At 43.6% G+C, this 17,128-nt stretch overlaps 2 protein-coding genes across 3 annotated transcripts in view; one reads left to right on the forward strand and one right to left on the reverse strand.

Annotated features, from left to right (window-relative positions):
* The window catches only part of TM7SF3 (transmembrane 7 superfamily member 3), a 30,792-nt gene extending 27,628 nt beyond the window's left edge, over positions 1-3,164 (reverse strand). The window contains exon 1 of one of the 2 annotated variants that reach the window (XM_044994190.1): positions 2,927-3,164. In XM_044994190.1, the coding sequence (XP_044850125.1) occupies positions 2,927-3,011 (85 nt within the window). In that variant the 5' untranslated portion in view covers positions 3,012-3,164. Of the gene's footprint in view, positions 1-2,173; positions 2,298-2,926 lie in introns of those variants that run through there. The other variant, XM_044994197.1, reaches the window with a different exon arrangement.
* Positions 3,165-6,455: 3,291 nt separating this feature from the next.
* On the forward strand, positions 6,456-16,745 carry MED21 (mediator complex subunit 21). Its single transcript, XM_044994234.1, has 4 exons — positions 6,456-6,608; positions 7,825-7,939; positions 10,466-10,566; positions 13,949-16,745. The coding sequence occupies exons 1-4, from the start codon at positions 6,567-6,569 to the stop codon at positions 14,123-14,125; spliced, it is 435 nt and encodes a 144-aa protein (XP_044850169.1). The 5' UTR covers positions 6,456-6,566; the 3' UTR covers positions 14,126-16,745.
* The last annotated feature ends 383 nt before the right edge of the window (positions 16,746-17,128 follow it).

The following is a 17,128-nucleotide window of genomic DNA, read 5'->3' on the forward strand; positions in this document are numbered from 1 at the left end:
CCTATCTGCACGATAAACACAACTGTTGTAGTGCTGTGCCATTACGTGACAGGCAAGTACAACTGTTTTCTTCCATTTGAGGAAAGAAAAAGAATCCCGGTGAAATATGATAGCCTAAGTCTCCTGTACCAACCTGTCGTTCACCCAGTAGTACTGCGGTACAGAATTAGAATTTCAGCAGAGATTACAAGGGGAGTATTAGAAACTAGATTGTCACACACATCCTGTAATGCATTTGCAAGGACACAGATCGGACCCACCTAACTTCTTTCATACACCAATATACATTTGAAAGGGTTAATTAGAGAGCTAGCAAAGAAAACCCAGCCACTGCCTCCAAACTCAGAAGCTATATTGTTAATACAAAGCACATGAACAATCACTGGATATTCCTAGCCAAGTGGATTATTAATTTCTATTTCAGGTTTACTTTAAAAAGTTTTTGGTCATAGATGTGTTCAATGTTTTTTAATCTAAAGCTGGTTGAGAGTGTTTCCTACATTTTTTGACCAGCTTTATAAAAATGTAGGTCTGCCTTGCAACAGTAGCCAGGCATCCTCCAAGGGGAAGTGGGTTAGCTTAGTAGCACTTTTGCTGTTTCCCCACTTTAATGTACTGCGGAAACCAACAACACCACATAACCATAAAAAGTGTGAAAAACAACTTCTTCCTCTGGTCTCTTTTGGATGAGAAAGGAAGTAATTACCAGCATTTTACAAACACAGGGATTCAATCAACTTCAGCCCAGGTTTTCCTAAGTGCTCTCTAGTTTTAGGTGCCCAATTTGAGATATTCAGGGCCTGATTTTCAGAAGCACATCCCCAACTAACTTCAGCTCAGCATCTCCACAGGGAGGGAGAAACGGAGACTCAATGTGTCTCAAGTTGAGTACCAAATTAGCGCGCACATAATTTTTTTTAAATGTTGGCCTAAAATCTTATTACATATGACAGGGGCTGGAAGTTCCTTGTTGCCAAATATTTTCTATGCTTTACTAAACGATATTAAATTTAAAGCAAAGTTGTAAGAATCAAATCAAAGATCCCCCAAACCATCGGACTGATATGGTGAAGGTAAGTCAATTTCATAGCCAACAGTAAACAAGGGAGAGAGAGATATGGCCAGTGTCACATCTGACTACCTTTGACTATCCCTAACCCCATGGACCAGTTATCCATTTTGCAGCTGGGTGAACTGGAAGTGGCCTTTCAGTGCAAGATGGAACATGACTCGAACTCATGAGCTTCAGGATTGTAGTCGAGTGCCTTAGCCACTGTAAGAGACAAGCTAAAAAAGGAAATTCAGAGTTAAGGTCAAGTTGCCATGCATGGATTGGTCTACACTACAGACTTATGTCAATATAATGACATTGCACTGCTAAACTAATTTGGATTCAAGAACCAGGCTTTTAGAACAGTTTGCTTCATAGTCATGGCTATTTCTTGGATCATTAGCCAAGAAATGACAAACACTTTGCAAGCTTTAAAAAACAAAAAACAGGTCTACTAGACGAATCAGTTTCTCTAAACCTCTACTGCCTATTGACTCGACAGGGTGACACACTGATCCAGAAGAGTCCACATGCTTGAATTAACCATGATATCTGTAGTACTAAAATTCATGTATTTCCTTAACACTTTTGCACAACTTAGGGCTTTTGAAAGAGAAATGTCAAGTTAAAAACACGAGCCACACTGTTTACTAGTTGTCAGCAAAATGAGATTAAAATCAATTTCTGCAATTCTTAGAACAGATAAATATCATCAGAAGTTTGGAACCAACCAAAAAACCATTTCTGAATTAAGGAAGTTTCAAGTTCAGTGTATCCAGACTCTCATTCAGTTTACGAACCAGGAACAAGAAGGATAATTAGGGCAATGCTAATACAGCCTCAAACTATAGTGGGTGAACAATACATCTATAATCTCTTCATACTGAAAATTTTGTTACAACTAGAACTTCAAAAGATTTCAGAGATATCTTTGTATAAAACAGATTGCATCCATCAGGTGGACCTTTATTTTCCACATCCATTATTCAAACACACACTGTCCAACCTTCATTGTGCATCACAATCCAACAGTTTGAAGGAAACTGCCCATATTTCAAGGAGGGCATACAAGTAGTTGTTCAATTTCTTGTTTTAACCAATTTTGAGACTGTTCTGTTTTACCATTCAATGAAGTCATGCCCTCCAGGAGAAGTACAGTACTGTTGCTTACAGGCTAGCCATAGTGCTATTAAGATTCTCTCTTCAATAATGAAATGCTTGTTCACGGCAGGAAAAAAGCCTCACTGTAACCAAAACATATGACTGAGCCCTGACCCAGGAAACACATGACATGCTCCTTTAAAGCCTGCTGCTTATGCAAAGCACCTGATTTTGGTAACCAACCCAATTCATGCCAATTCCCCACTGTGCAGAATGCATCCTACTGTGCAAAGTACTTTGACAGCTATTCAAATGTTATTTGCAAATAAATTAAGATCCCAAGAAGGAACAGGGCTACCCCAGGACAGAGAAATTATTAGGAATCCTGACAAACTATTCTAGGCCACCCCTTATTTTCAGCTCATTGAAGCCTCTAGCAGCTGTGATCCAGGATCATCTTTGCAGATTGAGAGAAATGATCCCTGGCTATTAACTATCTTTGTGTGGCGAACAATCCCGAGGTGTCCACCGGCATATGAAAGTATCTTTCGCAAACACAGTTCAAAAATATCCAAGAAGGGCAAATAAGCTGCGAGCGATCTGTTTTTAAAACACATGCATGCTTGTTTTGACCGTGCAGAAGTGAAAGAGGAGCCAGCTTTCTATTTCAAGCCACGGGGTGCCTCTGCTGTGGGCGGGAGGGGTTATTCTGATAGTCCCGGCCACAGGGGACCCTTTCTTTCCTTCCCTAGCCCACCCCCCTTAATAGCTTACCCGCGCTGGAGCTGACCAAGGCTTCACGCCTGCAAACGAGCCCCAGGACCAGCAAGGCGCTGGGGAAGAAGCGCGGGAGCCACATTGCAAGCCCGAGGTGGGGCGGGGGAAGGACTCCCCGAGAGGGCGGCTCGCGGGACGCTAACCCAGGCAGGCACTGCCCCTCATCGCAGCCCGGGGGCCAGCCCCATGCGCCCTACCGCCAGCCCGAGCCGGCCTCGCCTCCGCTCGGCCCCATTTCTAACCGGCAGGCTCCGCGCAGGCTCCCACTTCCGGCAATCAGCCCCGTGCTTCGCTTCGCGCCCGCGCCGGGCGCCTCCCTCGCTCTCGCTGGTTCCCCGCAGAGCAGCGGCGGGGGCTGGCGAGCAGGAGAGGCCAAGTTCCCGGGAAAGTGCGGGCCCCGCGGAGCTACGCGGGGGCTAGTCCTGCTTAACAGCGCACGCGAGGGGCCTCCAGGGTGGCTGGCAGTAGTTGCGCAAGGGACGAAAACTACTCGTCCAATACTAATGGAGGAAGGGCTCCCGTTTTGTATTGTTTGTGCGTCTCAGTGTCAGTGGTTTTCAAGTCTCAGCACTAGGGTTTGTGTTAAGGTAAATGTTAGCACTAGGGAATGTCTGACTGTCTCGGGAATGTCTGGCTGTCACAGATGTTATTGGGCCTGGCAGACGTCTCCTGGACTATGACCACAGACTCGGAGACTGGGTAGATCCCCTGACGCTTGCCCAGCGCATGGGGCTCTCCGCCCTCCATGGTCCCCGGCGTGTACTTCAGGAGGTGAGGGCAGCCTTACTGCCCACTGCTCAGGTTTACCTTGACCAGGTCCTGCGGCAGGGTATTCCTCGCCCACCCTGCACCCCAGGCCCTACAGTCCTTTTCATCGGACCTCCGCCCCAGGAGCCTCCCTGACTGTCCCACCACTGACCAGACAGCAATGTGAAAAATCAGGACAGGTGAGGAGTAATAGGAGCCTATATAAGAAAAAGCCCCCAAATATCGAGACCAGCTCTATAAAATCAGGACATCTGGCCACCCTAGTCCCACCCATACACCGCAAGCTAGCTGCACAATTTGCAGCCAGTTCGCTTCCAGAACGCACCAAGGAAACACCTGTACATGCTTGGGTTTCACATGCTCCATTTCCTCACCCTCATGTCCCACCCCGATACGAAGTGGCGGGACCTACTGCCACCTATTGAGAGTGAAGAACCCCAGTGGGCCAGCCTATATTCCACCCTAGTCCCAAGGCCCACCAGGGATATTAGTTGGCGACTCCTCCACGGAGCTGTGAGCGCGGGCATTTACTTGGCGCTCCTCACCCCCATCCTTGACACCTGCCCTTTTTGCAGCATGAGGGAGACCCTGTCTTATGTATACCTGGAGTGCACCAGGTTGCAGCCCCGTTCCAGCTCCTCCTGAACATCCTTTTACATTTCTGGCTGCACTTTTCTCCTCACCTTTTCCTATACTCACACTCTATCCATGGACCCACAAAGTCGCAGAACCTCCTAGTCAGCGTCCTCCTGGCGATGGCCAAAGCTGCCATCTACAACACCAGGCAGAGGATGTTGGCTGAGGGGGTTCTTTGCTATTGTGGGCCTATTTCCCTCCATTCACGCATCGGTCCTCCCTCCATTCACACATCTGCATTCCTCTGGGTGGCATCTGCTGGCTCCCTTGACACCTTCAAGAAGCAGTGGGTGCTGTCCGGGATTCTCTGCTTGGTGTCCCCTTCGGGCTCCCTTTATTTGACCGTTTGACCTTCACACCTGCCCCTGTTACATTTTTGGTTGTCCCCCGTAATTATTTGAGTTCCTAGACCTTGTGGATCCTCCCCTAAGGCTGGGGGAAGGTCCTTTAGCAATGGGTGGGCTTGCGCCTGCCCGCATCCCAGAACCCAATAGGACCAGTGCCTAGAGGCCTGTTGGGATCAGGGTTCTGTTGTGCTAGGTGCTGTACGCACATAGTAACAGCTGTTGTGACAAGGTTCCAATCTAAAGCATGGCCATCATGGGAAAGTTGTATGTAAGCAATCCACCTCCCTAAGAAGTGGTAATTAGGTTGATCAAAGAATTCTTTGCTTGACCTAGCGCTGGCTACAGGAGGACTTAGGTTGACTTAATTATGCTGCTCAGAGGTGTGGATTTTTCACTCTTCTGATTCACATTGTTAAACTGATCTAATTTTCTTGTGTAGACCAGGCCTAAGATTCTGTACTTACTTGCACAACTGATTGCCCTAGCTGACTGAGAATTTACTTTGTCAACAACATGCTCAAGCAGTTTTGCCAGTCCCAAGAATACAAAAATCATGAGATTATTTTAAAAATAATGAATACTGAGTTTTTTTTATTTTCCTTCTGCTTTCTGAGTCATTAGAGTATCCCGTGGGCATGCTTTCCAACTTTTCTCTGGGAGTATGAAGAGTAGAAACTTTTTAAAAAAAAAATCAGATTCTGGTGTGTTCACTGGACTATTGGAGCCTAGGCTTGAGAGTTGGTAATACTGCAAATGAATGACAAATCTGTGCATCGATGGAAGAGCTAAAATTTTGCTTCCGTCCTAGCTCAAAGCTGTTGCTAAGACAGAAGGATGAGCCAAATTGTGCCATCACAAAGCATTGCATTTGTCACTAAGATACTCGAGACCTGAGAGTCTTACTTGTGTCCAAACCCTTAAAGAGCTGCAACTCAGTCTAGAAAAGCAGCAAAGAGTCCTGTGGCACCTTATAGACTAACAGATGTATTGGAGCATGAGCTTTCCTGGATATTCATGAAAACTTACGCTCCAATACATCTGTTAGTCTATAACAGGGGTAGGCAACCTATGGCGAGCTGATTTTCAATGGCATTCACACTACCTGGGTCCCGGCCACCGGTCCAGGGGGCTCTGCATTTTAATTTAATTTTAAATGAAGCTTCTTAAACATTTTAAAACCTTATTTACTTTACATACAACAATAGTTTAGTTATAGAGTATAGACTTAAGAAACAGACCTTCTAAAAATGTTAAAATGTATTACTGCACGTGAAATCTTAAATTAGAGTGAATAAATGAAGACTCGGCACACCACTTCTGAAAGGTTGGCAACCCCTGGTCTATAAGGTGCCACAGGACTCTTTGCTGCTTTTACAGAGCCAGACTAACACGGCTACCCCTCTGATACTCAGTTTAGAAAAACATCTAATAAATTGTGATTCCTGCCAGGAGGATTTAAAACAATCCTGGGCCAGCTTATTTCCGTCCCTAGTTATATCACATGACGCTGTTCACGGCTCCGCACACTCAGACCCCTCCCCCAGGATGCCCCGCCCCTTCATCCAACGCCCATTGAAGTCCACGGGACTCTTTCCATTTACTTCAATAGACCCTGGACCCCGCCCTTGGCCTTTCACTCCGGAGGGCGGCCCCGGCCGCGGCCGACTCGCCTCCCTGCCAGCAGGGGGCGCGCGCCCCGCAGCAGCCAAGGCATCGCCAGGGCCACAGCCGAGAGTCGGACCCGAAAGAGAACGCAAAGCCCCGCCCACTCTCCCCTCCAGCCCAACCGTCCAACACCAAGCGCGCCCATTGGCTGCTCGGCCCGGCCTCGCTTAGGCTCTGTCCAATAGGCAGGAGGGAAGCGGGATGGGCGTTCGGGGAGCATCATGGCGGATCGGCTAACGCAGCTGCAGGACGCGGTGAACTCGGTGAGGCTGGAGCCGGGGCGGCTCAGATCGGGGTTAGGCCGCGTCGGCTCCCGCCGAGCGCGCGTCGCTCCCGTGCCCCGGGGGGCGGGATTCTGGGCCCCGCGGCGGCGGGGTAACCAACCTGAGGCGCCTGCTCCCTCCCTCTCTCCCTCCGCCCCAGCGCTGGCCGGAGCGGGGGTGACGGTGGATTCGGCTTGAAAACAGCACGCGGAGGCCGTTGGGCTTTTAATCGTTCTCGGCTGGTCCCGCGGGCCCCCCCCCCCGGTGAAGCTCCGCGGGGCGCCCCACGCTGAGCTCGCGCCGCCCGCGCGCCAGCACTGAGCTCGCGCCATCCAGAGGGGCCGGCGGGCGGGAACTGGGCGCTGTTGCCAGTGTGAGGAATGGCCGGAGCAGCCCGTTCCTGGGGCAGTGGAGGGGGGGGGCTTTCCCCCGTTCCGGGTTGCTGAGGGGGAGTCGCTCCCAGAGGAGTAGGGTGACCAGATCGAAAGTGTGAAAAATCGGGATGGGGGTGGGAGGTAATAGGAGCCTATATAAGAAAAATTCCCAAATATCGGGACTGTCTCTATAAAATTGGGACATCTGGTCACCCTACAGCGGCGCAGCCCTGCAAGCCCTTTGAGTAGATGCAGGCTTAAGTCACTCTTTCGGCTCCCTTTTGAAATGGCTGGTTTGGGGCTGAACGCTTTGTTAAAAAGGACTTGCCATGTGTCTACTCTACTCCAGCGAGTCTTTCTGATAGGTGCTGGTGAGAGCACACTGCTCCCTCTCTATCTCTGATTGCAATAATCTCCCCACTTAATTTCACTGGGCTCAGTAACTGGCTGGGTAGCACCTACCCATGTGGCCAGGGGAATGGGAAAAAGCATTTTATCTCTGCAGCTGGCTGAGCAGCTAAAGGCCAGGATTTAGGAACCAAAGTTTTGTCCTGGACTTGAGTATGCTAATGGTAGCATCTTAATTAATCCCTGATCCTGCTAGTTGATACGTGGGAGTGGACACTTGCATTGTCATGGAGTCCCAGTGCAATCAGAGCCACCCACTTGCACTGAAGGCAGGCTTGGGATCTTCACTACAGACTTGGATTAACTATTTTAATTTATTGAAGTGCAATTCTATGTAATGGTTGTTGGGGCAAAAAGTTTACTGATTATCTTTAGTGTAAATACAGACTAAAATGATGGTATGATTGTGTAAACCTATTTCATCTTGCCTGTAGCTTGCAGATCAGTTTTGTAATGCCATCGGGGTATTGCAGCAATGTGGCCCACCTGCCTCCTTCAGTAACATTCAGACAGCTATAAACAAAGACCAGCCAGCTAATCCTACAGAAGGTCAGTTTTATGTGTGTTCATTAACTAAACATGATTACTCTCTAGTTAAATAGGTAGTGTCAGTTTAGAATTAAGTAACTTCAGTCTTAAGAAACTCTTTTCAGAAAGTTGTAACAGTTGTTGTGATTCAGGCCAAGTTATGGATAATTGCACATTCTGTAGGGAAGTGAATTGATTGAGACGTGAAATATTTTTGACACAGTTAAGCACAGAAATGTGTCTCTCTCATGGTCCTTTTTTTAATATAGCTCTAATAATTCAAACATTGGTCATTTTATAAGGATCACTGTTATGAGGAGATTCTTAGTCAGTGTTCAGGAAACTTCTGTTTCTAAAAGCCAAACCAATAATGTACCAGTCTTGTGAAATTTTACATTAGTTTGAGTATAAAGCTCTATCTATCTATCTGTGTTTTTGCTTTTAATGTTTTTGGAATAATACCTTCTCTCTCTAATGTCTGCAATTATAAAAGTTAACATCCATATTAGTTTACCAAAAACTCTTTTCCATCTGTACTTTTTTATAGATTAATTCTGGGCAATTTTCTAAAGATAAAGCAAATATATGATCGAATACACCTCTACCTCAATATAATGCTGTCCTTGGGAGCCAAAAAATCTTACTGTGTTATAGGTGAAACCATGTTATATTGAATTTGCTTTGATCCACCAGAGTACACAGCCGCGCCCCCCTCCCCCTCCCCCCCCCCCGGAGCACTGCTTTACCACATTATATCTGAATTCGTGTTATATCAAGTGGTGTTCTATGAAGGTAGCGGTGTATTATCATATTTCATATGAAAAAACAAAGCAAGCTGGGAAGAAAGTTGAGTCATATGGATATGTATATTTAGAAAATATTTATTTATTTTATTTATTTATTTATATGCTCGGGATGGCCCTAATTTTTTGAATATTTTTAAACATGGCTTTCTAGTTAAGACATATTATATGCCTAAATGGCTCTTTAGTCCCCTATATTTTACACGTCTTGGATCAGATTAGGCTTGACCTAAGGAATCTTAACTGAGGCTAGCACAGTGCACAAATGATGCTCTGTTGCAGTTCTGGAAAACTGTCAACCACTGCTACAGTGGCCTATAAGGGTTTGCCATCTGATATTGGAGACAGCTGTGAGGAGCTAGTTAAAGGTGCAAAAAGCAGAGCTTTCATTTGCTCCCTTTCTAGTGGCAGCTGGTCCAATCCCAGGTACTGGTATCTGCTAAGTGATGACTCAGGAGCCCAAGTTTTTGTTTAAGGTTTACAGGCATTAGGTCATGTAAGATGACTTGATCTAACAGTCTTAAACTCTAGACAAGGCAAGTTATATTTCAGAATATTGTAACTGTTCAAGTTAAAGTCCAGGTTCTAGACAAGCCAAAGTTTTCTTGGCAGGTCAGTTTCCCTGTAAGTTTCTTTTCTTCAGGTAGTGATAACTTTGAAAGCTTAAGTACAATCTGTACAGCTTTAATATTTCTATATCAAGGTGATATATGGTGATGGCAAAGTACACATTTGAGTTAACATTGTCATTTTGAAATACAATCAAGTTTGAAAATATAGTTTACTACACATATCCCCGAGTTTTATAATCAGTTTCCTATCTTAAAATTTTCTCTCCCTTGCAGCTGTGTGAGAGACCTATACAAACAGGGGAAACAGTGAATATAACTAAAAGTTTGGCAAATGTACATAGTAAGCTGAGGAAATACAGCTTTCCCTCTTAATTTTTCAGCTATAATAACCTGGGGTTTTACTTGTAATGTGATTTAAAACATTTTCATTCAGAGTTGACTTTAAACTAGCAATATCCTTTTGAAAGTACGCCGCACATTTTCATATTATTTAGAAGTTAAATTAAAATCCTGTCACTAACAAAGTGATAACTAAGCTTTTCCATGTGCATTTGTACATAAACTTAAAACGCTTTTACTTTGTTAAAGTGGTAAAATTGATTGTTGTAGTTGTAAATCTATTAAGCAACCATATTAAGAATACTTCTTTTCTTGATCTGTTACCAAGTTGTTGTGATTAAAGTCTGAAATTTATGAAATATTTACATTATCCTAATCTAATCCTTGCTCTTTTTTAACTAGCACAATGGCCAAATTCAAGGAAAGAATTGAAAGATTATCTCGATGATGCTCCAGAATATATAACATATTGTAACTGGAATGTTTGATATGTTGCTAGAATGGAGAATCTGGTTTAAGAGCTGCCTTATTTTGTAAGGGACTGCTATTCCAATGCCATTTGTTAGATTATTTGATAGGATTTAGAATCAGTCTTTGAACATTAGCATGTACTAGATTTGTTTGAGATGGAAGATATTACCACTGTCTTTAATACAAGAAAGAGTTTTAAAAATTGTAGAATACATTGGAGTTAGAAATCAGTGCAAGTCTTCTGGAATTCGGAGTAAAATTCAAGGTCATTTGTTCCTTCATTGAGCACTGTGTTTATTACAGTTCTCCTCTAAAAAGGTAAATTAAATTGTAATAGTCTGATCTGATTTTTTTTTTAATAGAATACGCTCAGTTGTTTGCAGCATTGATTGCACGAACTGCTAAGGATATTGATGTTTTAATAGATTCATTACCTAGTGAAGAATCAACAGCAGCTTTGCAGGTAAGAATATCACTAAAATCTAAAACACTTGAAACACAGCAAAAAAAATCTCCACTCTCTTATTCCCCTCTGATTATCCCAGCCCAAAGTAGCAGGTGGCATAAAGGATATAATCTTAGCTCAATTTGAGGGAATATTTTGTCCACCCACCTACGCCTCCCCAAGAAAAAAGTACCTGTAATCAACCACTTCATTTATTGGAAATATTACATAGCATAACTTAAAACTTGAAGCAGGATGGGAAGACTTAAACTTTGGAACTCTGAGCTATATTACATTCATTTTTCTTTTCATGGGGCTCTTAAATATTCTGCCCCTCTCCATCACCATCTGAAACTACTTTTGAGAGCCATGTTGGGTTTTTTTAATTAATATTTAAACACACTACTGTTTTAATATACCTTTTTGTTTTTCTCATATTAAAAGAAACTTGCAAGTTTTCTGGCTCTCAAAGCAGGTTTCATCCAGTCTCTATAAGGAGCATGTCACAAGTGAGTTTCACTTAAACGCTGTATCTGACATGGTCCTACTGCTTTGTGTCTAGACCACTCATTTTCTAAAGGACTTTCAGCATTTCTGAAATGTTACAGTTCTTTCCACTTCTTGGCTCCATAAGGAAACCTTCCTGCAGGTCAGCAGATCAAACTTGCTTCCCCAAACCTTTTTCCCTCCGAAGGGCCCATGTGCCTCCTGCTAGGGTCTCTCCAGCAATCAGTCCTACCTCCCAAAACAGTTTACTGCAATGCTTATCTCCTTCTAGAAGTCTTGCTTGGTGGCCCTCCTGTCTTGCCCTTCCTAGCCCTGTCTTCTGATTTTTTTTTAAATTACTTTGTAATTATGTGTACAAAGACAAGCCCTAACTCCCTGTGCTACACTGAAGCAATTTTAAGATCGAAGAGTAAGCTTTGTATTTTCAGTTCTTGGAGATGAGTTGATAGTCTCAGAGTCGCAAAGGATAGCTGCAGATTACAAAAGAGATTAGACATGTCTAAACTGGAGATGCATAAAGAAGGCTTAATAAATACTGTCCCAAATAGTTTAAGGATATTGAACAAAAGTGCTATATTCTGCTAGATCTCTAGTTACAGTAGTGTCTAAACATATTACACCTCTACCCCGATATAATGTGGTCCTTGGGAGCCAAAAAATCTTACCGCATTATATCAGGTAGGGAAGGCTATGCCTCCCCAAACAGCTTCACCCCGCCCCCTATCCGACCCCCACCTACTTCCCACCCCCTGCCCCTCAGAACCCCTGTCCCATCCAACCCCTCCCCCCTGCTCTTTGTCTCCGACCGCTACCCGAGACTCTCTGCCCCTTATCCAACCCCTCGACCCCTTAACACGCCGCTCAGAGCAGTGTGTTGGAGCCATCCCTAGAGGGGTGTGGGGCCCGGGACAAATCAGCCTCCCCGCTAGTCTCCTCACCATCCACCCAGCGCTCCTGGCTGCTGCTTGCCTCCTCACCCCACCTACCTGCCCACCGCTCACCTCCCCGCTAGTCTCCCCGACGTCTGTCCAGCGCGCCTCCCTGCGTCCGCCTGACCGCCACTCTCCTGCTGGCCGTCTTCCCGCCACCTGCCTCCTCACCCTCCTCCTGCCTGCCACTCACCTCCCCATTTGCCTCCTCACCCCACTTGCCCTCCTGCCTTCCACCCTTAACATGCCGTTCAGAGCAGTGTGTTGGAGCCAGACACGCTGATGCACTGATCTGCCGGAGCGTGCATCCCTGCCCCCCGGAGTGCTGCTTCACCGCATTATATCCAAATTTGTGTTGTATCGGGTTATGTTATATTGGGTTAGAGGTGTAGTTACATTAAAAACTCAAGTATCAGAGGGGTAGCCGTGTTAGTCTGGATCTGTAAAAGCAGCAAAGAGTCCTGTGGCACCTTATAGACTAACAGACGTATTGGAGCATGAGCTTTCGTGAGTGAATACCCACTTCATCGGATGCATGTCAAAACTCAGACTATGTAAGCATCAGTGTAATTTCACAGTCTATATAAATAACCTGAATAGGTTTTAGTCTTATCTGCAGATATACCACAGATTATGATGTCATGTTTCATAGCTGAGCCATGTCTGACCCTAATTGCACTTGTGTGGGAAAACCAAGGCACTACAGAAACTGGTTTTGATGACCCAGTAGAAAGCATGCTTTCCTCTGAGCTGATATTGCACCAGTGCCTATGCCTGATTCTTAGGGGCCACTGCATTTCGATTTTTAAAAAAAAGACCTTTACCAGTGCCTGTGATAATTAAAGATTCCATGGCCCCTTTGTGCAAGGGTAGATGTTTAGTACTGGTCAAACTGTCCTCTGGATATTGGATATTGTTTGTTTTTGTTCTTTACTTCCATTCTTAAATTGGTGTGTTGTCGCAAACAGATGTCGCAGTCCACCCTTACAGGGCATGTTAGGGGGTGGATGAAATTGGCTGAATGCTTACCTCAGTAAAACAATAGAGATTCTAAAGGTGCAATATAAAAAGACTCAATTTATTGACACTAATGCGTAACTTAAAATGTAACTGGACTTGAAACCTGGTTTCATGAATTTATCCTAAATGATGATGATTGTCCTTCAAGTTCGAAGATGACCATGACATCACTGATTGGTTTATTTCTGTGAACATGTAAGTGGCTGATAGGTCAGTTTGAGCTTTGAACTGTCCATAACATGCCAGCAGCGTAAATCTCTCAACAGCAGCATGTTCCTGTTAATCAAGTAACCCTTAGCAGCGTCTCTTGTTCAGTGTGCCACAGACAGTATGCTAAATGTATAGATAGGGCTGCAACATTTGTTCACCCAAGACATGACCTTTTTTCACTTTTCTGTTCAGATAGCTAGTCCATTACCACGTCTTTAGTATAAATGCCCATATTTCAGCTATTGTCACATGTCCAACAAATAGTTGGAGTCCAATTCTCATTGTCCTCCACGTGTATATGTCTAATGGCCCTCACTGTGCTGTGCAGTTCCAAAGATGAGCTTGTTGGAGAATGTAGTACAAAGTAATTAACACTGAAATCTGAAAGTCTTACAGCTTACTCATCTCTTTTGAGTAGGAACAAAGGTTCTGTTTTTTGTTTAAGAAAGCTGTAGTTAAGTTAATCTAAAATTGGCAAACTGAGAAACAAAAGCATCTATTTTTGTTGATGAATTTAGTCTCCAGGCAAGGAGTGCATTTTTAGATGGCAAACTTATAATGGGTAAATAATATTCATGGACTCCAGCAGAGAATGACTGATGTAGGAGCTAAAGATGGGGCTCTTACTGTGTTTCATCATGGGCATGGACAACTCCTCCACCCATCCCCTTGAAGAAAACTCTGCCTTATGTGATGTTCAAGATCCCTTAACTTTTTTTCTTTTGTATTTAAAGGCTGCTAGTCTGTATCGTTTAGAGGAGGAAAACCATGAAGCAGCTGCCCGTCTGGAAGAGGTTGTTTATCGTGGGGATATGCTACTAGAAAAGATACAGAGTGCCCTAGCAGATATTGCTCAATCACAGCTGAAGACCAGAAGTGGTACTCATAGCCAGCCTGTTCCAGATTCATAGCAGCAGGGGGCAGCATGTTGCTGCAAAAGCGAACTATTAGATTGTAAATAAAATCATTTTTGAAAACAAAGTTCTGTATCAAAACGTACAGTAATATTGAGCTGTACTGTTGTGTAAATATTTTGAGTGAACTGATTATGGTAAAAGCATGTCACTTGTCAAAGCCTAAAAGTCTTGTTATATTGTCTCAAGTTTGGTATAAGAAGCATTTATAAACTATGAATTGGTGTTCATGTTGCTCCGGCACTGCACATTTAATGTATTTCCTTTATTTCAAAATACTATTTTTTTTTTTAAGTTTAGCTTCTCATGCATAGATGTGTATCTAATGGGCTGTCATCTTCGCAATGTAAATTTGTATATTCCTACTGGGAAATAAGGGAAAATTTTCTCAGCATATTTTTGGTAACCTTCCTCTCCTCTAAATCTTCAAGATTAGGGCGTCTTATTTTATTGTGAGGCTTTTACAGGAAATAGAGCTTCACTGTGCGGAATTCTATGAGCAAAGTACTGTGCATTCTGAGGTTGTTCCAGTGCTCACCTCCTGCATTGCTATATATACTGTGCAATTACCGTTTTACTGTGACACTTTGGCATACTTATTACTTGACTGTATTTTATCATCTTTGGCTGCAAGCTAGTATACAGTTTTCTTGCCAGCTGCATCCTGTTAATACTTAAAAAGAAAGACAATGCCAAGATCAGGTGTCTGTCAGATTTGTTGTTCACAAATGGGACTGTGGAGCAGTAGTGGTTCCTGATGCACTTGCTGGTTCCCTGCAGGCTGCTAGCAGGTCATATGGGATTGGCTGTACCCCTTTGCTTCCAGCTGTTTCTACACATGCCAGGTTTCTTGTGACAAAGAGCGTGCCTGTAAAAGCAGATGCTACCGAGGAGGAGCTGCTGGTTGTAGTTGCATCAGAGGAGTTGGAGAAGAAACAGAAGGTGTCCAGTAGGGGTAGAAGCCAGTGATGGAAGCTAACTTCTTTTCTAATATTTCTCTTGTGTAAGCAGTTGCTGTAGCCACTGCATGGACATTGTGTGAGTGTAAATATGAAAGGGGTAGTCCCTGAGATATGCAAGAGTTCTTCCGTACTGAAAAAAATTGTGCCTCTAATGGTGTGAATTAAAAACAGAAAAATTGGGCTCGATTCAAACAGTGTAAGCTTTTAGGGATGTTTGGATCAATATTTGAACTTTGTGGCATAAGTACTGGAGTGTACACTGTTCTCCCTTAGCAATCTAAAAATTTTACTTTGGCCACTTTGTCGTTGAAGACAGACTCCAAGAGAAGCCAGTCTGTGTGTGTGTATATAGTCTACTCATTTTCCTGATTCAGATTGTTTATCTGTGTGTACTGGACAAAATTTCCCTAATGTACATAGAACTATTATGCTTCTATTGTGTTCAGCTGGTCTGAAACAATTTGAACTTGTTTTTTGGCAACCTACCAATGGCAATGCATGGAAGGAGCCATACACCCATTAAATGATGCTGTAAAAGGAAGAATGGAGCAGGTCATGGGACACGCCTTGTACACTTACAACTGTAACAGTATGCTGTTCTAAAGAAGACTTGCACAATATAATTAAATACAAAGTGGTAAGTACTGCTACTTGTTGCTAAAAGGGAAATGTAGGATTTAATCACACTTAAATGGAGAACTTCACCTGCTATTGTGAGACTCCTGCAATACTTAGATACAAGGAAGAAAGGAAACATGGTCTATTTTTCAAATAGAAGTGGGGGCCCATGCTGTGGTCCCAGCTATGCCATAGGCTTCTTTTGTCTCTTGGTAAATCACTAGAGCTCTGTCTTTCACAAATATGTACTAATTCTGGGTGCTGACTCTCAGGGCCTGACTCTTCTTTTTTTAAATAGATGTCAGACACCAACTGCAACTGAAGTCATGGGAGATGTGCTCAGCACATCTAAAAAAAATGCTCATGTCTCAAGTTGTGTGCTGTGAAAGTGAGGTACCAAAATTAATGAATGCTTAACTTGGAACTAGCAGTCTATTTTCTCATCTGTAAGATGGTGAAAACTTCCCAATCTCAAAGGAGTTTTGGGGTATATTGCTAGAGGAGTTCAATAGAGATGGATTAAATGGCATCGTAGCCCAAATCTTGAATTCACACTCTCAAATGGATTCCCTGATTACATTTTAACATCTGTGTAGGTGCACAGTGGCTCTAAGATCTGTGTTGTCAGCTGTTTACTTGCCAGACACAAACCCAAGCTCAATATTTCTTAGCCATTCAGAAGTTCTCTTTGCATGGTTACATCATCCTTGGACACTTCAGTTTTGTGCAGTTTGTTTCAATATTAGGAAGTTGCTACTGCTGGAATTCCAGATTTCCTTGTTTAAAATGTTGCCTTAGCGTAGTATTTTCTTCATGCTTGCGGCTTACTCTAGTATGTTAATGTGCTAGCCACTTTAATATTAAAGTGCGTACTGGTCTCAACACCTATTTCTGTTCTGCATGTGAAGAACTTTAACTCTTATGCTGGTGTAAAGTAGGGCATACACACATTTTGTGTGTCCCCTTCATGTCTAGCTCAGTGTTTCTACTAAAATGTCATGATTTGCTTATCGACAATATAATAAAAATAAAACAAAGCAAGGAAATTGGTTAAATGCTTCCTTTTTTTGCTTTTTAAAGAGGATGATTGTTTTTCAGTTACAACCTCTAAACACACTTCCATCTGTTACTCAGCATTGGTGGGTCACATACTGATGTGCGGGAGTCCCTCAATGCAAACTTTCAGCTGCACTTTATAACCTAACAGCTCAACCTGCACCCCCCCTTGCTTCTGTTGTCCGAGTCATAGACAGGTCTGCAGCACAGAATGGGGGAAATAAGGATGATTCATATAACAAGTAGTAATATGTCATGGTAGTGCTTTCATAGACAGCATTTGTTTCAGTACTACTGGAAAGTGGATTAAAACTAGTACAGTACTCCCGAATTTACTGGTTAGGTTCAGGACAATGGAGAGCTT

The sequence above is a fragment of the Mauremys mutica genome, chromosome 1 (genome assembly GCF_020497125.1).
Source record: "Mauremys mutica isolate MM-2020 ecotype Southern chromosome 1, ASM2049712v1, whole genome shotgun sequence".
NCBI lineage: Eukaryota > Metazoa > Chordata > Testudines > Geoemydidae > Mauremys > Mauremys mutica.

What these genes read in the sequence shown, in the direction of transcription:
- MED21 (XM_044994234.1), top strand. Translation starts at nt 6,567, where the DNA reads ATGGCGGATCGGCTAACGCAGCTGCAGGACGCGGTGAACTCG. An exon ending in GCCAGCTAATCCTACAGAAG is followed by an intron (nt 7,940 to 10,465) that starts GTCAGTTTTATG and finishes TTTTTTTAATAG; the next exon opens with AATACGCTCAGTTGTTTGCA. An exon ending in AATCAACAGCAGCTTTGCAG is followed by an intron (nt 10,567 to 13,948) that starts GTAAGAATATCA and finishes TTGTATTTAAAG; the next exon opens with GCTGCTAGTCTGTATCGTTT.